Raw genomic sequence first — 20,438 nt, forward strand, 5'->3', positions numbered from 1 at the left:
GATCCTACCAAGGAGTTGCCAGCGGGCACCAGGGCTGGCACGTCCCTTCGGTGCCAGGTCTCTGAGCCAAACCCCTGGTGATGCCCAGGGCCATGAAAACAGGGAGGTCCAAGAAATTCAGGTGGGATTCTGGGCAAGGAGGAGAGCTGGGAACACATGTGCAGCAGGCCAGGTCGCATCACTCAGCAAAGCCTGTCCCAGCATGGGGTAGCAGGGCTGGGGCTGGAGGTGACTGACCTCGGGGACACAGGTGGGGAGGGGGATTGGGGAGGTGTGGGGGTACCCAGGAGAGATGGGGGTGACAAGGCCCAGTGGGATGGTGCCATCCAGCCACCCCAGCCCATGGTGCCTCAGCCCTCCCAGCCCCTGGGGTGCCAACCAAGCCGCCCCAGAGCCTGGGGACAGGTAGTTAGACATTTCTGTATAGAAATGTCAATTTAAATTAAAATGTGATTCATAAAGAGGGAGAGAGATAAAACCTTCCCCACAGCACAACGAGCTGGTGGATTTATGGGGTCCTGGGAGGAATGGTGACCCCCACTGCACTGGGATCTGGGGAGGCTGGCTCAGCTGCCGCTGCTGGCACCATGGGGCACCCCAAGGCACTGTGCTGGGGCGTGGGGGCCACCAGCCGCCTCCCCACCCTGCCATCATAGAGGCCAGCGCCAGGTCTGCGCTGAAATGTCAACTTTGTAATAAAATGTGCAGGAGCTACGTTTTCTTTGGGCCAATAAAACTTCCGTGCGGCAGCAGGGATGCTCAGCACTGAGCTGCACTCCTGCACCAGCAACGTGCTCGGCCGCCTCCCCGCCTCCCTGGGGGACACAGGTGCCGGTCTGACCCCACACTCCTGTCAGCTCCCCAAACCGTGGGTGCCGGGTGCAGGCCCCAGTGTTGCCGTGGCACATGGCTCCAGAGCCGCAAGTAGCACAGTGCGGAGTTAATCCACAGCACCTTGTCAAGGTAAAGTGACAAAACACCAGCCTGCAATGCAGGAACTGCAGTTATAACGAGAGAAAATCAATGCTATGTGTTACCAGAGATATAAAGATGCCACTAATGCTTCAGCGTGGAGCCCAGCAGCTTTGCTTGTCACTGGCAGGGCAGGTTTGCTGTGAGGGCTCCCTGCATTCCCATCCCGCTGCCTGAGTCACCCACATGCTGGGGATCAGCTGTGTGTCCCCCAGCAAAGCTCTCCCACTCCCACCCGCTGCCTCCAGGGCTTTGCCCCTGCCCAGTGCCCAGCCTACAGCTGGACATGTGTCCAGGACTGCTGTGGCTGGAGTGACACACGACCTCCTGGGCACCTTTCCAGTCCCAAGGTGCAGGGACTCGGTCAGGCTGTACCCCTGGGCCAGGAAGTTGCCACCCTTGATTCTGGGGCTCCCCTTGTGGCTCTGCCACCCATCCGCCAGCTGGTGCTGAGCCCAGCGTACTCAGGCACCCCCTGGGAGTGACTGAAGTGGAAGTGCAACCCCCATGCACCATGGAGCAAAGCTGCAGAAGGACATATGCAAGGCGTAGAGGTCCCCCAGCACGGTGGGCAGGGGGTAGCTGGTGTGCTGGGGACATGAGTACTAGGGACCTGCACTGGGATGTGGGCTGGGGACACATACACTGGGGACACTGGGGACATGTGTGCTGGAGACACAGATGCTACTCCCCTGCACCGCTGTCTGTCACTAGAGACAGTTTGGATTGTTACTGAGAAGTTGCATCAAGCTTCTTCTAAGTGATTAATCAATAGCCTTAATTGAGTTGGGACTGTTTAATGGATAGCTTCGCCACTTCTCTCCCCTCTGCTGGTGCTGCCCTAGCCTCCCACCAAAAAGCTCTGGCTGTGCCTGGCCTCTGCAAAGGCAGCGCTGCTGCTGGGCTCTCCCAAACTGCTGTGAATTGCTGGGGCTTGCAGCGGGCCATGGGGCTGAGGGCTGCAGAGGACTTCTGCTGCGGTCACGGAGGAGCTGGAGCACGCAGGGCTCTCCAGGCACGGGCAGGCAGGTGAAAGCCCCCAGGAACAGGCTCAGCATAAGGGGCTGCAAAATGTCCATGGCTCACAGTGCCGCCTCTGCCAGTCACAGCACAGCCCTGGGCAGCCGCGGGCTGGAGAGGACACACACCCCACGTGTGCAGGCTGCGAGCTGTGCCCAAAGATGCCCAGAGCACAGGGGACAGGAGCTGGGGATGCAGAGCTGGTCACAGGCATCGCAGAGACTGAACTCCCGCACACTGGAGCCAAAGCTCTGCAGAAGTGGAGGTGAACATTTTATGGTAAAATATGCAGAACGTGGGACAAAAGAGAAAGCATTTCTTGCATAATGAGACACTGTTAGAGACAAGCTCCCCAGGAAACCAATTAACACAGCACGGTGTGTATGTCAGGCCAACACCTGGCAAAATACCTTTCCCAGAGAGAACACCAGCCACCTTGCGCAGTGGCCACCCCAGCACGCCCCTGTCCCCCAGCCCCTCTGATAGTGTTGCAGGCAGCACGGGGCCAGTTCTGCCTGCTGGGGTGCAGCGTGGGGCCACTGACCCACACAGGCCCCGTGGCACTGCCCACCGCTGTGGCCATGAGCACATGCTGGAACTGTCACCGCATCACACGCTCGCAGGGCAGAGCGTTGGAGCCGCCGGCTGCTGGGGAGACACTGCGCTCCAGCGCTGCCCCAGCTGGTGGGGACCCCCCAGCAGCCCCACGGGTGGGTCCCGCGGACCACGCGGGACGGACGAGCCGGGCTGCGCTTCGGGCCCGCCCCTACTCCTCATAGCCCCGCCCCTACCCCCATAGCCCCGCCCTACTCCACATGGCTCCGCCCGCACCCCTCGTGGCCCCGCCCCGCCGCCCGCCATGTCGCTGCGCTTCGCCGCCAACCTTTCCTGGCTGTTCCCGGAGCTCCCGGCGCTGCCGGCGCGGCTGGAGGCGGCGGCGGCCGCCGGGTTCGGGGCGGTGGAGGCAGCCTGGCCGGCGGGCTGCCCGGCCCAGGCGCTGCGGGCCGCGGCGGAGCGGGCGGGGGTGCGGATCGTCCTGCTCAACACCCCTCCCGGTACCGCCGCCTCCTGCCCGGGTGCGTGGGTGGGGGGCGCGGGGTGCCCCGGTGACGCTGACCCCGCCGCTCTCTCCTAGGGGACCCGGAGAAGGGAGAGATGGGGCTGGCGGCCGTGCCGGGGCGGCAGGACGCGTTCCGCCAGGGCCTGGCCGCGGCCGTGCAGTACGCCCGGGCGGTGGGCTGCCCCAGGTAGGTGCGAGGCACGACCCCCAGCAGCGCCAGCGCGCCTCTCCTGCTCTTCTGCCCTTTGCACCGCTGAGCCTGCAGCCCGCCGGGTCCCGGAGCCTCTCCGGCAGTGTCCCCCTGCTTGGCTGCGTCAGGCAGGAGCCGGTTTGTTGCAGAGCCAGAGCTGCCAGGCACCCTTGTCCAACCCTGCCCTTTGCCATGGAGGCTCTTGTCTACACCTCCACACAACAGACCCCATTGATAATCCTCTCCTTTTCCTCCCCAACTGTACCAGTCATTTTCTCCAGGACACCACAACAGTTGCTTTGTTGAAGGCCGCACTGATTACAGCACAGCAGAGATGCTGTAAGAGATGCAATGAGCCTGGCACAACCTCCTTCAGAAAACCAACGTGGCCCTTTTATTCCATTTAGTTTGCATCATTCTTTCCCTTAGTAACACAGTCCAAAGCCCCACAGGGGCATGGGCCAGGCAGGTCAGCGGTTGCCCAGAACCATTTGCATTTGCTGGTAACGGGTAGACTGAAAAGGTTTTTGTTTCCCCGTCGGCCTTCCCCAGCTGGTTGCTGGACAGCCTTGCCTGGCCACTGCGCTCCACACGGAGCCTGGCATAGCCCAGCACTGGCCACTGTCCCCACCCTGCTCGAAGTCAGCAAGCGGTGAGACACGACAGCCTGTCCCTGGCAGAGGCAGCACCCCACCTGCTGCCCATCTTGCTGGCCTCAGGGCAGCCCCAGAGGAATGAGACCCCAAGAAAGCTCCAGCCCCAGGATGAAAGAGCTGGAGGCAGCTGCCAAGAGAGGCAAGAATCAAGGTCTGCAATTTGTCAGGCAGAAGGTTCAAAGATGTTCCTGCGTGTACTGCGGTGGTATGGTGCCTGGCTGTGGCCCTGCAGCTCACTGATGCCTGTCGTGCCTCATGGATGAGAGATGGCTCCTCTTAACCTTCTATGTCTGCTCCTCTTAACCTTCTATGTCTGCTCCCCCAGCCTGGCCCCATTTTCCATCAGCAGATGAAGGTCTATTAGATCCATCCAGCTACTTGGAGACTGGAGCTGCTGCCTGCGGCTGATCTCTCTGTGTCTGCAGGATCCACCTGATAGCTGGGCGGGTTCCCCTGGGTGCAGACCGAGCAGCAGTGGCAGGTGAGATGGAAACCACCTTCATCGAGAATCTCAGATACGCTGCTGACCTCCTGGCCCAGGTAAGTGGGGAACAGGCCCTGCTCTGTGGGTACAGCTCTTAGGATACCAAAGATGGAGAATCCCCACGAGCCTGGCATGGGTTAGGAGTGCTCCCTGCTGCAGAGGTGACAGGATGCTCCACAGGCTGACATCACTGTGTTACAGGAAGACATGATTGGACTGGTGGAGCCTATTAACAACCGCATCACTGACCCTCGCTACTTTCTGAACACCCCACACCAAGGTAAGGCAGACATCTCTCCCCAAAGTCTCCTTCAAGAGAGGAAGGAGGAGGATCTCCGAAGTCTGAAAGGCAGGAGGTTGCCTCACCTGCAGGGAGATGCTGAGGGAGCACAGTTGATGAGAGTTCTCAGGGCTTCACCATGAAGCTTCCAGCCTGGGGGTTATGGTCTCTCGTTTCTTGCACCCATAGCTGCCGCCATCCTGGAGAAGGTGGGACGACCCAACGTGAAGCTGCAGTTGGTGAGTCAGCATTGAAGATCTCCAGGGTCCAACCCTGCATCAGGAAACCTTGCACAGGCCCATAGGGGAGTCCTAGGGGCTGTGGGCTTGTTATCCCCTAATGGGGAGAGACAGGGACTGTAGCACAGCCATCCTTGACTGCTCACTGCTGAACAGCTGTACCACCCATCTCCTCTCTCTTCCACAGGACCTCTTTCACTGCCAGATCATGGACGGAAATTTGTCACGCAACCTGGAGACATACTTCCCACTCATCGGTAAAGCCCTGCACCCAAACCAGCTCCTCTGTGGCTGTGGGGCAGGAGTAGCTTTGAGATGGGGCCCAACTGCCCCACACTCTGCTTTGGCTGGCTAGGGGTGTGGGGCTGCCCGTGGGTTACCTTGTCTCATGCCTCAAGAAGGCTGCAGGCAGGGCTTCTCCTGTCCCCTCCCTAGGTCACATCCAGATTGCACAAGTGCCAGGGCGGCATGAGCCCAACAGTCCTGGGGAGCTGAACTTCCCTTACCTCTTTGAGCTCCTGGAGTCCCTTGGCTACACTGGCTATGTGGGGTGTGAGTATGCTCCAAAAGGTGAGTGGGCCTGTGGGCTGTGAGCGGTTGGAGCTCCACTGGCAGGTCCCAGCATGGACCAGTTGGCTGGGGACTGCAAAGGCAGGCGTGTCCTGGGGTGGATGGGCAGTGGACACTGGGGTCCTTACCTGGGGATAAGAGCCCTGCCCAAAACAGCAGCTGCTCCAGCTTGCCCAGAAGTGCCAGCAGCAGACCCCATTGTCACTGCAGGAGACACAGTGGAAGGTCTGGGCTGGCTGCGCTCCTACTGGGAAAGCCGAGGCCTGCAACACGGTGGGACCAGCAAGGCAGCAGAGTAAAGCAAGAAAAGCACTGGAATAAAAGTCAAAGCAATGGCTTAACAGAGAAGTGTGTCTGTCTGCTCTGTGACCTGAGGCAAAGTTAAGAGCATCTATGTCCTACTGCCCTTCTGCAGGCCCTGCTGGGCCAGCCCATGCAGTTGGACCCTCATCTACTCAAGCACCATCTGTAGCACATCATATTTAGGGGTGGTTTGGGCATCACTGTAGATGACTTGAGGTACACAAGAGCACCTTCACCTCCAGGCTGCAGGGGTGCCCAGGGAGAGGTTTCCAGCCTCCCCTGCTAAGCAGAGCATTCACTCTTTGGGAAAGGTGTGAGTTTTCCCAGTCCAGCTCCAGCTGGTGACTGGAGTTGTGTGAAGAGGGCTCTGGGCTTCCAGGTCCTGTGGTTCTCAAGGCTGCTGCTGGTGCCCTGACCCTGCAACCTGTGAGGAAAGTGAAGCCAGCAGCCCCCACGCAGGCTGCCCAAACCAAGAGAACAGGCCAGGGGCTGCCTGCCCACAGACATGCAGGACTGACGGCCCTGCTGCTCCTGCTCTGCAGCAAGTATGAGACTGGTGCAAATCCATCAAGTGCTGCAGCCAGGGTTGTCTCCGCATTCCCTGCAGGAGGCTTTCCATATCCTAACCTCTGGCACATGAGTGGGGATCTGGTTCAGTTTATTTCACAGAAACATCAATGGCTTTAATGTACATCTCAATTAAACCTTCCCCTGGTCCAGTTCACCCTTCCTGCCCCATTCAGTGCTCTCCTGATGAGATCAAAGGGCCAGATGTGGGCAGACTCACTGCCCAGAGCCCTGAACTGCAGGAGTCTTTCTACCTAAAGCCAGAGCGCTGTGCGGTGCTGCCATGTGCAGAAGGCGTGCTGTGTGTGCTCCTCCGTGCCTTCCTGGCAGGCAGAGCTCACCTGCAGATGCCAAAGCCATGTCCCTGAGACGTGCCCTGCTTCAGCCAAATCACAGCAGCCAGGCTCCTGCCCTTGTGGTTTGGTTCGAGGTCATTCAGTATCAAACCCACCGCAAACAGTCCACTGAGGGCCACACCAGCCAGTGAACGATGGAGGTGCATATCCATCCCCAGGCTCCTCAGGTGAGTACCCACGTGTGCCAGTAGCAGCCCTGCCTGCAGCGCCAGAGCACAGGTCCCCCACTAGAGACCTGTTCTTCCCCATCGTCACCCATGGCACAGCCACACCGGGAGGTCCAGTACATGTGTTGCTCCGGGATGCCGTGCCAGTGCTAGAGCAGGCCTGTCCAGAGGTTGAAGCAGGCAGTGTTGATGACTGACTCCAGGTGGTGGTACGTGGACACAAGCTGCGGCAGAGGGCTCTCGCTGTTCTGGGGCTGCACTGGGAACGGCTCCCGGAAAACCACGGTGAGGCTCTGTGGAGGAGGTCGGGAACAGGATTCAGACAAGTGCTGTGCAGTCCCTGGCCCAGATATTGGGACGAGCCCTAAAATGCCAATGGCACTAAGCAAAGTGCCTCCTTCTGTGACAGAGCACGTTTGAACCTCCTCACAATTTTCCTGGTGGAAATTAGGTGCAATGACTTGCCCACTCACTCTGTCCCAGCCCCCATGCAGTTATACCAACCCCAGCAGCAGCCTTGGGAGAGGAGGGGATCCTACTGCCTCCACAATAATAGGGGCTTCCAAGGAAATTAGAGGGAAATTTCTTCTTCAAGGCAAAGAGTAGGAGTGCAACAAATGGGGAAGGGGAGGAGATTAAATGTAATAACTGCAATCCTAAAAATAAATGCTGGCTGCTTCATTCTCATTAGTGACTGTACTGACAAGGCAGGGCAAGGGCAGAGGGGAGCAGAGAACAGGGTTCAGAAGAAAAGGTTGCATGAGCTGAAGCAGAAGAAAAAGATGAGCAACTCAGTGCACTTGGATCAGTATCATGGAGGCAAGACACAGGGACTGGATTTCTCCAGAGCTGAAATGCAGCATATGTAGTAGCCAGGGGTTCCTAACAAACTTGTAAAGCCATTAGGAACAGTCATGTTAACTGCAAACCAGCAAAGGCACCATCACCATTTAAGAGGGAAAAGAAAGTGATTTGTGAGCCTAAGCCCAGCAGCACAGAAGGCTTTAGAGCAGGCTCGGAGAGAAAAAAAAACACATGGAAAATACAGCTCAGTATTACCAAAGTGATGTGCTAACTCTGGAGTTCTCTTTGATAAGGTAATATGTCTAGAAAAAGGAATCATGGTATATCTTATCTGAGCTTCAGGAAGGATTTAATGTAGTGCCACATGGGAAATTTAGGTAAGCTGAAAAGATAGGAATTAACGCAAAAATTATAAGGCAAAGGTGGTCGTGCTGAAAGGGGCAGTAGCAGGCTGGGGAGAGGTTACAAACAGAGTCCTCCAGGACAGGTTTTGGGACTCACGTTCCCTAGTACTTTAATGAGTCTGGCACAAAGATGAGGAGCACGCTGATAAAATTTGAGGCACTAATACAAAAGAGGATTTGAATAATGCAAAAAAAGCCCTAGAGACTTTCGAGAGGCCACAGGAATGGGATGAATACTAAGTGCGAAATACAGGGTGAGGAACACAAAGGGTTTCTGTTAAAAGATGGGAGTCATTGGGAGAGATGGAGTGTCTGGGTGTATTGTATCCATGACCACAAGGTGACACTATGACCAGTGACACATGACCAGGAAAAAGCAAATATCACTCTAGGCTGTACCAAAAGCACCGCACTGGGACAGAAAAGCCTTAGCACAATTGCAGAAAGCTCTGCTGAGACTTCTCAGGAATACTGGGTGCAGTCCTGGCCACCTGTATTGACAAAGGCTGACCCAAGCTCTGAAGGGCTCTGAATGACACTGAATCCAACGGAGAATGACACTGAAGCCGCTGGAGAAGGGAAGGCAGGCTTAAGAACTCAGCTTGCTTAACACAGAACACAGAGTTAGCCAAAATTCCACCTTCAGATGCGGAGGTGAATCTGGGGGAGCAGGGAGGAAGCGCGTACCTGCACAGTGAAGAGCAGTTTCAGCTCTGAGCTACCACTGGCGTGACAAGGATAGAACCGGCTGTGACAAAAGCTCCAGCACGTAATGGGAAGGGCTCTGCACCTTCAGGTGGCAGGAGGCACGGAGCAGCCTTCCAGCAGGCACCACCTCCTCTACCTGCTTTTAAGATGGATTCTGATTTATTTACAAGGACATCAGAGATGCTGCAGTCTCTGCAAAAGCCTCACTGTAGACGGAACCGTCTTGTAGACCCCCTGCTCTTCCACGGAGCTGCATTCCCTGTGACCCATCCTACATCCTGCCTACAAGCCCAGCTGCAAGCAGAGTATTTTTGCCCTCAAGTCTGGTGAAAGCCAAGGCCCACACAGGTTTGCTGGGACCATCACAGTGCAGGTCCCCATCCTTTCTGCCCAGGCAGGAGCAGCCTGCAGAACCGGTGAGCCCCCCGCCGGCCAGACCCAGTGTCATCTGGCTTTAGACTGAATACAGAAGGACTTTTTAGCCTGGACAGACAGACAGCTGACAACATGATCCAAAAGCAACCCTGGGAAGGAAAAGGGAATCGACCACTCATCATTTTCCAATACAAGAACAAAGGGGCATCATAGGAAAAAAGCAGGAGGTTAAAAAAAAAGCTAAGGAAGGTAGCTCTTCAGTTAGATTGCAATTACATCATGGAGCAGCAAGTTGGGAAATCAAGGATGCCACAAATTAACCAAGGAAATAAAGCTGCAGGGGGCTATTAAATAAACACAAAGGCCACCTCTAGCTCAAGACAGACCTGGGCCACAGTTTGTCAGATGCTGGGACGCTAATTGGTAGCTGTAAACAAGTTTCTTGAATTGCTCTTATTCTCCCCATGGGCAACTGCCTTTGGCAACTGCTGGATGAATCTACACTCAGGGCCTGAGCCAATATAGCTGCTTGTATGTTCCCAAGTTCTTACCGTCTTTCCTGAATGGGAATCAAGAAACACAAGAACGAAGCAATCCGTGAACTTCTGGTTGAGCACAACCTGCCAAGAGAGCCACAGCACACATTGCAAAGGAGACAGCACAAACCTCAGGACAGGGATATGAACAACACCCACTCAGGGACACACTGACGTGAAGGACAAGTGGCATGACAGAGCTGTGAAGGTACAAGTCTGCCAGGACCACAGGTGACACTGCCAAACAGTGCGGCTCTATGTGGCCTGAGGTTCTTGGTGTGAAGTGTCCTGCCTGCCTGGGGCAGCACACAGACACTGCTGTGCCACAGCAGCACACACCTCACACCGCACCAGTAGCGGAGTGGAGAGCAACATCATGACAGCGCCCACAGTGTCCTGACAGCACACACCAGGCTCACACTGCAAGGAGCCATGCCAGGCAGGGGCCTTGGACAGGGGACAGGCTGCAGGTGGACGATGGGCTGTCTTACCAGGTACTGGGTGCCGGTTTCAGCGTTGTGGAAATGCCGACAGCTCTGGGGAAAGCGGCTCAACAGCACTTTGATGAGGCTTTGGTACCAGGAGACTGTCATTGTGAGGAAGCATCCCTGCAGGCATGGAAAAGGGCTGATTTCAGCCTCCTTCTAGCAATGGCACCAGCAGCTATAATGCTACAGCAGCCTTCAGACCCCAGATTAAACGTATCCCACACAGCCTGCTGAGGCACACTGACCTAGTGCCGTTCACTAGCCACAGACAGGTCCATGCAGCCTCCCCTTGCCCTGCCAGCCAGGAACCATGTTCCTGATCTATCCTCCCACCAAGCAGGAAGAGATGTGCCCTGCAGACCCTTCACCTGCCCCACCACTCCCTCCCCAGGACAGGACAGGACTGCTGTGCACTATGACTTCTCACCAGCTGGGGGTCAACATCAGCAATGGATTTCCCATGCACGGCGTCAAGAAGCTCCTCCAGCTCCACCAGTGAGAGCTTGCCCAGCTTCAACTTGTCAGAAGCCAGAGGCTCCAGTAGGAAGAGGCGCTTCCAGAGGTTGTCCCTGCGGCAGTGGCACTTGGCCAGCTGCACCATGCTGCTGAGCTGCTTCTGGGCTGAGGCCACCTCAGAGGCCAGCAAGGGGAACAGTGGTGAGGTGTAGAAGAGCCCAGGCCCCAGTTTGACTTGTGTGCCCCCTGCGTAGAACTCGCTGCTGTCCTCCACGTCCTGCCACAGCTCCGGCTCTGCTGGCTGCTGCCGCCCCAGGCTCGTCTCCGGCTCTGCTGCCTCCCACGCCGCCCGGCCCACTACAGGCTCCAGCACTTCCCGCTGCAGCCGCGGCAGCTTCTTGAAGCGGCGCATATCGGCCGTGAGCCGGGGGAAGAGCTCCCGCTGGCTCGTCATGATGACGTAGAAGCGCAAGCTGAGACAAAAAAAACCCACTTGTGACCTGGCTGCAAATGAATCATGGGCCTCTCTGTCCCTGCCAGTAAGGCTGCTTCTCTGCCCAGAAAAGGACAGATATCACGCTGCCCAGTCCTCAGTGAGGATCCTGCCCAGACAGCACCAAACCTGCTTGTGACATCCCAGAGAGACCCAGTCCCTCCCAGGGTCCTCCTCCCCAACCAGAAAGCTTTGGTGTCCTGCCTCTGGGCCCCTCGCGCTCACCGGAGCATCCGTCTCTCTGCCTCACTCTGCTCCTCGAACGGTGCTGCACTGTGACACACCAGGAGGGACACATCAAAGTCATCGTGATGACGCAGACCTTCAGAGTCCTTGTAGGAGCCCGAGCTGGGAGCAAAAGCACATCAGTATGAAGGGGACCTCATTTTGTTCTCCCCAGAGCTCCTGGTTACAGCAAAACTATTTGGCATGGGGAATTCAACACAGCAGGACTCCTCAGAAGTGCTATGGCAAATGAAAATGCATGTGCACAGCTGCACAACACCCCTCTTGGCCATCTCAGAAAAGCTGGGCAGAACTGCTGCCTGGCACCATGTAGGACTGAGTCAGCTCTGCTGGCACCTTGGGGCAATGTCCCCGCACTGAGGGGGACCCACTGATCTCCAGCAGCTCCAGGAACTTGCTGCAGATGCACTCACCTGTTCCAAATAGAGACCAGCGCGTATTCATTCTGCTCTGTGCCTGGTGTACCCTTCTTATTGTCACTGCCCATGGCTGGCCGGGCCATGCGCAAAGGTTTCATGTGGTAGGTGTTGGCATGGTCGGCGATGTAGTTGTACAGCTGGTGCGCAGTGATCATGTTGGTGGGGAGGGCCAGCGTGCCTAAGAGAGGAGGACACCTTGCTATCACAGGAGCCCCTCAGTGCCTCCTGGCTGCTGTCCTACAAACCACTCTGGGGACAGAGCTCTAGAGCAACCCGCCTCCCTGACACACCAGGGTACCAAGGACTTCCATTGGAGCTGGGCCCCTCATGTCACCCTCCCCCTGCCATGTCCTCGGATATTCCCAGGGTCAGGTTTATTTGTAAAGTACTTAGGAAGCTTTGGTAAGTTATGGGCTGGTGATCAACCCCAGACTGATGACATGTTGAGCTACTCACCCTGGAAAACATGGTTGCGGCCAAATTTGGGGATGTCTGTGTGGTGGGCAATGAAATCCTCCAGGAAGCTGGTGAGATGGTAGCCCTGGCGGAGTGTCATGTGGGAACCCAGCAGATACTGGTGGACTATACGCAAGTGGAAATCGTAGCTGAATGAATGCACGTGCATGAGGTCCCGCACCTTGTCACACTCCTCTGTGAAGAGCATGGAGAGCTGCAGAGGGATAAGAAGTCGAGGCAGGAATGTTACCAAGCACCTCACACCCTCTTGCAAGGCCCTGCTGACAACAAAGCATGGCAGAGCCAGTGCAGCCCCTCCTACCCCGACACCAGAGCAGAATGCAGCTGAGAAGCTGTGTGCACAGTGCAAATAGCAGACCTGCAAGCCTCGCCCTGAGGGATACAGCTCGGTGGCTCCTTACACACTTGACCCCACTCTTGGTCTCCAGCAACAGGAGGGACCGATGGGCACTGCCTCCCTTTTGGTATGAGGTTCAGCCCCACCTTGAGCTGAAAGCGACATGGCTGTGGAGGAGGACACAGCCTCCTTTCAGCAAGTGCTGCTCTGCACTGCCCAGTCCCTGAGCAGGTACAGGACACACCAGGGCTGGAGGTCCAGCCAGTTCTGGATCTACAGGCAAAGACTGACTCCCTGGATGCCCCTGGAGAGCAGGAGGCAGCACAAGGGCCTGTGGGGATTGACTGGACCCAGAGATGGGCAACAAAAAAGCTGCTAAAACCCTGTGCTCAGCAACTAACAGGGACCCAGCATGGCTGCTGGGAAGGCAGATCCAGCAGTGGCTGGTTGTCAGAGCTGTGCCTGGAGAGGACCCCTCCTGCACAGGGCCATCCCCTCTGCTCAGTGTGCCGGTCCTTTACCAGAGCAGCCCCGGCCGCCACACACACATCCCTGGCCATGCCCCTACCACAGATGCAGCTCCTGTGCCAGGGGATAGCATTGGTGAAGACCTCAGCATTACCCTCATGTTAGAAGCCCACAGTTTTAATGTGTTTCTGGTCTCTGACCCACAGCATAAACCCTTGGTTTAAGAAGAGGGCAAGCAGGGAAAACCAGCAGGCAGGAGGCATTGGCACAAGAACAGGCAGCCCTCAATCTCTGCACCACCCACATTGCTGCTGCCATGAGCCAGAAGACAACCCAGACAGCCAGGACGAGCCCAGAGGGGAGCCTGTAGCTCTGCCCCAGGAAAGACACAGGGTGAAGAGCAAAAAACACAAGGCACTGCCCCATGCCAGCGCCCAGGGCCCACGCTATCCTCCTCCCAAGCTGGGCTGCCCAGTGGGGCACATAGCGTTACGGACAGCACTGGGCAGAGGAGGCAAGAGGTGCTGGTGCTGGGGCAGGCGGGTGGAAGCAGAGCCAGTGGGAGGTTCAGCCCTGCACTGGCAGGTTCTGCTGTGCCCAGCGTGGCAGTGGGAGAAGAAAACGTACCGCAGACTCAGAGACGGAGCTGGGTCCCATGCAGCTCTTGCTGCGAGCTCTGGCTGTAAGAGTGCCCTGATGGAGAGAGATGCACAGCCAGTGGGAAGAGGGACAAGGCACTGCCCACCCCTGCTCCTGCATCCAGCCTGTCCTGCACAGGCCCGGGATGGGATAAGGGGAGAGAAGGGGCAGAGGATCACAACTGCGATGCTCGGAGGAACTTTGGTCTAGTCCCAGCATGCAGAAAGACTGGCTAGGCCCCTGCAAGAAGCCCCACACTTGTCACCTGCTGCTCCTAGGACCAGCCCCTCCCACTGCAAACCAAGGAAAAGTCTTTTCCTAAGTCAGCCAGAGAGAGCCCAGATGTTCCCTGCAATGCCAGCTGCAGCCTGGAACCCTGCCCTGTGCACATGCGGGCTGCCCAGGAAAAGCTCAGCAAATCCTCAGGTGAGGTTGTGGCAGGCTCAAAGCTTAGGGGAGCCACTTTTGGCATATATAAGATGCAGCCTTTCCATAGAGCCACCTTGGAAAGGACAGTATGGTCATGGACACCTCCTGCCTCAGACAGGCTGGGGCTGGCCAGCCTCTAGGCAGCCGCCCAGTGCCCTGGGGACAGGCAGGAGACACCCTGACACACCAAAAGAGAAGAGAGCAGGCAACCCCATGGTGTTACAGAGAAAGGTAGAGAGGTGTCAAGAACCAGGGCTCATGGTGTGAAAAGTGATCTCCTCTGACAAAGGGTAGCAAATCATGTTCACAGATCCCTGTTCCCATTCCCCTTCCCTCTTATTTCAAGGGAAGCACAGAGCTTCTGGCTTTCCATGCACTGACTTTCTCTGGAGCAGTGACCTTTGCCAGAACTGCTCCTATTTCTCCCCAGCCTGCTCTATCTTGCTTCTGAAGCTAGGACAAGAGTCACCCTTTTGCCAAACCTCCCACCCCCTTTCACTGCACTCCAGACCTGCTCAAGCAGCATGTCACGGAGGACATGTGGCTGCAGCAGGCTCTGTGCAGCTCTGCTTTTCCAGGCAGAGGGAGCAGAGCTCTCCAGAACTTGCCGCACCTGAAACGCCCACCCTATCCCTGAGATCACTGCCTGCCCCAAAGCAGCCCCTGACCCTGAGGAGCACAAGCTGTGCCTGCAAAGCCGTTACCTGGGAGTTCACAGACTGGCCCATGGGGATCCGCGAGCACTCCAGCGCGTACTGCTTCACGCAGAAGTAATAGCCCTGGAGGAGAGAGCACATGAGCACAGCACAGGCCTCGAGCCTCTCCAGGGAACAAGAACAGCCCCCATGCTTCACCCTCTGGGCTGTGTCCCAGACACTCTTGCTCCATATTTTCTCTCCCCTCCTGTCTAAATCAAACTGGCCCAGCCAGCACACAGCTGAGCACAGAGCACCCCACCTGGTGCTGTGCCTTATTAGCCCTGCTCCAGGCAACTCTTACCATCTCTAACTGATCCACAGTCCTGCAGGAGCATGGAAGAGGCAGGACCACACGTCCCTGCTGCACTCTCATTCACCCACTTTATCACTTCTGAAGACTGTCCCAAAAGATTGTATTTTGTTTCTTGTTCTTTCTTACCTGGAAGGCCAACTCCATCAGCACAATTCCCCCGGGAAGTGCTCTCTGTAGGTGATAGGTGGCAACAGCTGGGCTTGTGCTCTGGGAAGAGAAGGACAGAGCTGGAGATGCTCTCTGGCACAGGACAGCAGCCTGCACACCAGGGTGTGAGGCTGCCATGAGGGCCTGTGGCAGAAATGGAAATAGAGGAGCCTCATGAACTGAGCACCCTCACTGGCAGGAGGAGAGCAGACATGCCAGAGCTGACTGTGAAAAGAATTTTAACAAACCTAATAAATACCCCTCAAGAGAGCACACCAGGCATGCTGCTCCCTTCTACTCCTGCTTACTCAGGACACGGTGTCCCTAGAGTTCAAGGACTCTGTGAGTTGAGGGGTGATGCTGCTGTTCACAGAACATTTTCATAAAGACCACTGTTACCTGCTGCACAAAGAAACACTCCCTTTTGCTTTGAAACTTTCTCCAAATACTTTCATTTGATGGTGTCTAAGTCTTTTATCAAATAAGATAGCAAGGAGTCAGTCCCTTTCCAGGTCAGCTGGGATTTGGTAGGGCTCTGTCCTGTTCCTCCCTAGTTCCCACTTCTTTAGAAATTAAAAGCTACAGCCGGCTCTCACAGTGGAACCATTCCACCGTTATCTTCTCTGATCTCTTCTACTTCCGTGTTCATCTCACCCTAACTACAGATCCTTCTGCCCCAGAACTGCCCTTCACCATAGATGCTGAAGCTTCTCTGACAGGTAAACCTCCAGAATCATACCTAAAGGCAACTGTCCTGGCCCCAGATCACCTTGTTCCAATCCTGAGCCACCTCAAAGCTGTTGCTGTCCTTCTGAAATTTGCCCTGGTTCCATCCAATCCCAGGAAGGGGTTCTGAGGGCTGCACAAGGGCAGGTAGGAAGACAAGGAGGTCTCATCTGGTCCAACATCCCAAAGAGGGTGCTGATCTAGACAGACTTTCTGGCTTCAGTCCTTTCCCTGCCCTCTCCCATCCCTTCTGTCTGACACTTATTCAAAAGCCAACCAGAACTGCCTCACTGCACAGCCTGACTTCCACCCCAGTTCTACCCTTCTAACAGACACACGCTCACCTTTGGACTCCCCTCTGCTTTTGGCTTCGTGTAGGAAAAGGACCCTCTCCCCTCCACACCCATCGCTGCCAGAGCTCGGATCCGGCTTGTGCTACTGGAAATGACAGCAGAGAGAGCCTTGAGCAGGGGAGCCAACATCTCCTGTTGTGACAAACCAGGGCACAGCTCAGTGTGCTGGCCCTTCTCCAACAACAGGGTTCCCAGAATGTCACTGACCTGCGAGTGGTGGGTGAGGGTGGCCGCACCTGGACCAGAATGAAGCCCATGCTCTGCAGGTACTGGATGTACTGCTGCAGGAAGGCATTGCACATCTCCTGCAGCCAGGGCTCCTCCTTCACCTTGCAGGGCAGCGCTTCTGTTGAGTCGCAGCTGTGGCTACGGTCCCTCCCTGAAGCTGTAGAGTCATTTGAGCGGTGGCGCTTCTGGAAGAGAAAATAATTTCCTAAAGAAACTTGCCACATCTGGCCCCAACAGGTGACACTCGCTGGGACACCACCAGCTGCTCTGGATGAGCAGAGGACAGACCTCCCTCTGCCAGAGAGCACTAACAGCTGGTTCCCCAAACACTGTCCTACTGCATGTGCTGAAACGCAAGATCCAAGATTTAGCCAGGCTGCAACAGACTGCAGGAAAAGGTGCCCTGGCAGAAGGGGAAAATTCACATCTCTTCCCACAGAACGGCTTCCGCAAAATGTTAGTGGCTTGCAACTGGTTCACACAAAGCTCAGAGCTTCAGCTCCTACTGCCACGGTAAGAGTCCAGTCACCTTGTGAATCCTGTTGACTTCTCAAGATTTACTAGTAGTTCAGTAGCACTGAATATGAAGAGTGTTTTCTTTTAACAATTTTCAGTTCTTCATTTGATGTCCTGAATACTCCTCGTCTTTGTGCTGTGAGAGACTGAGGTGTCTTTTCTTGATCTCTCTGCTTCGAGCCTGTGGCTTTTTAACATATTCCTATCTGTCTTTTCACTCATCTACCCTAGGAGCACCTTCTTGACCTGTGGTCTCTCTGGCTACTTTCTGACCTTTGCCAAGTGTTTCTAGTTTAGTGCCTTTTCTACAATATGCTTGGTCTCATACTGTCTAGATGAAGGCATTAATACACTAGTATTTTAGACATGTATTGGAATGTTACCCCATAACACTAACACCCCTTGCTGATGTGCTCTCAATGGTTTGCCTTTTGCATACAACTGTTCATGGTCTGAAGAAATCCACAGAGCCATTTGCTCTGTACAGCCTCTGCAGCTAGTGTACAATACAGGAGGAGTTCAAATTCCTCTCCACATTGTGCTCTGTTTTAGTGGGAACCAGGTCCCAACTCCCACAATACCTTCCATTTAACAGGCTGCTCAGGTCCCTCTCGAGCTCCTTGCAGTCTCTGTCTGTTCTGACCAATCTGAGCAGTCACACAGCATTGCAAAGCTTGGCATCTCATATGCACTGCAATAAATGATCTGGAGATATAGAACCCAATACACAACCTTGAAACCCCTGCTGCCAGGTTCTTCAAATTGAATAACCAATTTTTATTTTGCTCTGTTCCAAAAAGAAAGTGAAGTTTTCATTTTGTGATGATACTTTTCCTTTCTCTTGCAAATGCTCAATTTCTGTAGCAATCTCCGTTTAAAGACCCTGTCAGAATCCTTTTGACATTTAGATAAATTACAACAGCCTGTTCTTCCCTTCTCACACACATACAGACCGTGAACAGCTGGTGCGGGATCTGCACCAGTTAGAGTCTGTCAGGTTGCAACCTGCTCAGGATTCAGCTGGTTTGCTTTCAATTGTTCCAGCTATTTGCTGTGTCCAGGCAAGGTCTTCCAGGTCTGCCTGCTCAATGCATAAAGTGAAATTTCGCTTCCTCAACAGATCAGTACCAGAGAGCACTCTCTGATGGCTTTGCTAGATTGGGCCCTGAATTCCCTGGGTAGAAAATGGAAGTTGAGCTTCCCCAAGGATGGTGTAGATACAGGAGAAAGGCTTTGGGGAACCAAGGATTTTCACAGTCTCCATCTTACAGGGTGCAAATTCATCCTGTAATGCAGGAGTGAGGTCAGAGCAGCACTGCCTTGGGAAAAGATTGCAAAGCCATCCTTTGCCTCAGTGCATAAGGCCCAACCCTGCTGGTATGGCTGACACTCACCTTCCCCTCCACCTTGCCCTGCTGGTCAGTCTGGATCTGTTGCCGGAAGGCTGGGTCAAAGAGCAAGGGGGTAGCACAGTAGTGAACCAGGCGCGAGGACTGCTTCAGGGTCTCCAGGTCTGCCAGCTGCACAGCACAAGAGGGACGTGGTTACAGCACATGTCCCTCATCAAGCCTGGGAACAAGCTGTCTGCAACACTGCCCTGCTGCTCAAGTAAGGATCAAACTCTAGAGGGAACCCTCAGAGTGTACAGACTTTCCAGTGCTGGGCAGCAAGGGTGCATTCCCATGTCTGATGCTAGAGCCCAGCAACCTCAGAAGTTCAAGCAGAGAGCACTGCTTCACTGCCAAACACCATCCCTGCCATGCACCCTCTGAGCTCCAGTGCTTCTCTCTGCCCTGGTGAAGCTGGTGTTTCCAGTGTACTGTACAAAAGCCCAACCTGCTGCCCACCTGCCCAGGCTGCACTCACACTGATGGGCATGTTGGACTGTGCTGATCTTTGCTGCCAGGTAACAAAGAGATTCTCAATCTTCATCTGCTTCTCCAGTTCTGGAGGAAAGAGAACAGCCACAGGAGTTATCAAGCCACAGCCCCAAGTATTGACACTCCACTCCCACACCAGCCATCAGCTATCCCCTCACAGCACCCTGGCAGGAAGAGCTGAGAACTGTTCCCTCCACCAGAACTTTTGTTCTGCTCATTCTAAGCTCCTTTTCCAGAAGCAAGACAAGTTAGGCAGGCTCTCGTGACACCAGGCCCCTTGCTTTACCTTTTCTCTCCATGCTCTTGATTTCCAGGAACTGGGCCCCATGCCAAGACACAGGGTCAAAAGGTCCCAACTCAGGCCCGTGGGGTATGCGCTTGATGGTGGTAACATCCCGCAGAGCTTCGTCAAAGGGCACCACATCGGGATGGAAGTGCAGAGGCGGCAGGCTGCGGGCAGAGCTGCTCAGCCGGCCTTGCTCCTTGCTAGGTGGGGGGCAGGGGCTCCGGATCAGCGCATCCACCTCCAAAGTGGAGTTCAGGAAAGGATTTGGCTCCTAAGCAAAAAGACACCCAGGAAAGACTCCTTACTGCCAGCCTTGGAGCAAGGACCCACAAGAACAGAGTAAAGCCAATTCTGGCCATCTGCAGATGTCTTTTTATCTACCTTTTCCCTCACCAGTCCTGAGGAGAACAGGCCTTGGCCCAGCATGGCCCTAATGTGCAGCGGGAAGCCCATTCCACAGCTTCCTCCATCCTAAATAATCTAGTCACAGATAAGTGCTGCCAATAGCAGAACCTTCCCACTTCTGGATGCCTCCAAGAGCAGACAGCAAGTGCCTGGCTGGACACAGCCACAGTTGGACACATGAGCACCTGGAGACACCTTGCCAACCAGCACACACAAGCACAGAAGCGTCTGCAACCTTCCTCAGAGCCTCAAGCTGCCAAGGCCTCTCCTGAGGGTGAAAAGACTGCCCTGAGTGGCAGGGTACCCTACCTGCTTGCTGTCCTCATGCCATGGTGTGTCCATGAAGCAGTGGTGGTGGAAGAGTCCCAGCTTCTGGCTGATCAGGCAGTGCACGATGTGGGACCGGGCGTTCTGCCACTGCAGCAGGCGAGTCAGCGAGCAGTTCAGGTTGGCCCCCAGGTCTGGAGACCAGTTGTAGGTGTAGAGTGTCAGCTGGAGAGAGAGGACACGGAGGAAGGCTGAAGGACCTACTCAGAGAGGGCCTGCATGGTGACACAGGCTGCCCCAGGTGCTCTGGGTGGCACTTTCTGCAGCCAGTTTCAGATGACAAGGCTGGGAGAGGGACGGTGGCAACAGCTCATCCACAGCTCCCTGTTAACAGCCACAGCAGTGGTGTTACTTGCACTGGCAGCACTGAGGTGGGCCGTGCTGTGGGGAGGGAAAGGGCGATTATAGTCCAGTGG

The 20,438-nt window shown here is 55.5% G+C and overlaps 2 protein-coding genes across 6 annotated transcripts in view; one reads left to right on the plus strand and one right to left on the minus strand.

Moving 5' to 3' along the window:
* Window positions 1-2,837: 2,837 nt before the first annotated feature.
* Window positions 2,838-5,819, plus strand: HYI (hydroxypyruvate isomerase (putative)). Its single transcript, XM_082053805.1, has 8 exons — window positions 2,838-3,047; window positions 3,128-3,239; window positions 4,324-4,438; window positions 4,584-4,662; window positions 4,852-4,901; window positions 5,089-5,158; window positions 5,337-5,471; window positions 5,682-5,819. Exons 1-8 carry the CDS (start codon window positions 2,852-2,854, stop codon window positions 5,768-5,770), a joined length of 846 nt encoding a protein of 281 aa, XP_081909931.1. The 5' UTR covers window positions 2,838-2,851; the 3' UTR covers window positions 5,771-5,819.
* A 593-nt stretch (window positions 5,820-6,412) lies between these two features.
* Window positions 6,413-20,438, minus strand: part of SZT2 (SZT2 subunit of KICSTOR complex) — a 56,297-nt gene continuing 42,271 nt past the window's right edge. For 3 of the 5 annotated variants that reach the window (XM_082053960.1, XM_082053959.1, XM_082053962.1), the window contains 16 exons: window positions 20,005-20,187; window positions 19,291-19,561; window positions 18,991-19,070; window positions 18,519-18,644; window positions 16,588-16,793; window positions 16,372-16,465; window positions 15,281-15,361; window positions 14,848-14,922; window positions 13,703-13,768; window positions 12,250-12,463; window positions 11,788-11,971; window positions 11,354-11,476; window positions 10,607-11,108; window positions 10,183-10,299; window positions 9,707-9,775; window positions 6,413-7,157 (listed from right to left, as the gene is read on the minus strand). In XM_082053960.1, coding sequence (XP_081910086.1) covers window positions 7,014-7,157; window positions 9,707-9,775; window positions 10,183-10,299; window positions 10,607-11,108; window positions 11,354-11,476; window positions 11,788-11,971; window positions 12,250-12,463; window positions 13,703-13,768; window positions 14,848-14,922; window positions 15,281-15,361; window positions 16,372-16,465; window positions 16,588-16,793; window positions 18,519-18,644; window positions 18,991-19,070; window positions 19,291-19,561; window positions 20,005-20,187 — 2,535 coding nt within the window. In that variant the 3' untranslated portion in view covers window positions 6,413-7,013. The remainder of the gene's footprint in view (window positions 7,158-9,706; window positions 9,776-10,182; window positions 10,300-10,606; window positions 11,109-11,353; window positions 11,477-11,787; window positions 11,972-12,249; window positions 12,464-13,702; window positions 13,769-14,847; window positions 14,923-15,280; window positions 15,362-16,371; window positions 16,466-16,587; window positions 16,794-18,518; window positions 18,645-18,990; window positions 19,071-19,290; window positions 19,562-20,004; window positions 20,188-20,438) is intronic. The other 2 variants (XM_082053963.1, XM_082053961.1) reach the window with 1 other exon arrangement.

This window comes from Streptopelia decaocto, assembly GCF_964273445.1.
Source record: "Streptopelia decaocto genome assembly, chromosome: 5".
In the NCBI taxonomy this organism is placed as follows: domain Eukaryota; kingdom Metazoa; phylum Chordata; class Aves; order Columbiformes; family Columbidae; genus Streptopelia; species Streptopelia decaocto.

Coding starts and splice junctions, on each gene's coding strand:
- HYI (XM_082053805.1), top strand. CDS start 2,852: ATGTCGCTGCGCTTCGCCGCCAACCTTTCCTGGCTGTTCCCGGAGCTC. Junction 3,048..3,127: donor CCTGCTCAACACCCCTCCCG/GTACCGCCGCCT, acceptor GCTCTCTCCTAG/GGGACCCGGAGAAGGGAGAG. Junction 5,159..5,336: donor GACATACTTCCCACTCATCG/GTAAAGCCCTGC, acceptor TCCCCTCCCTAG/GTCACATCCAGATTGCACAA.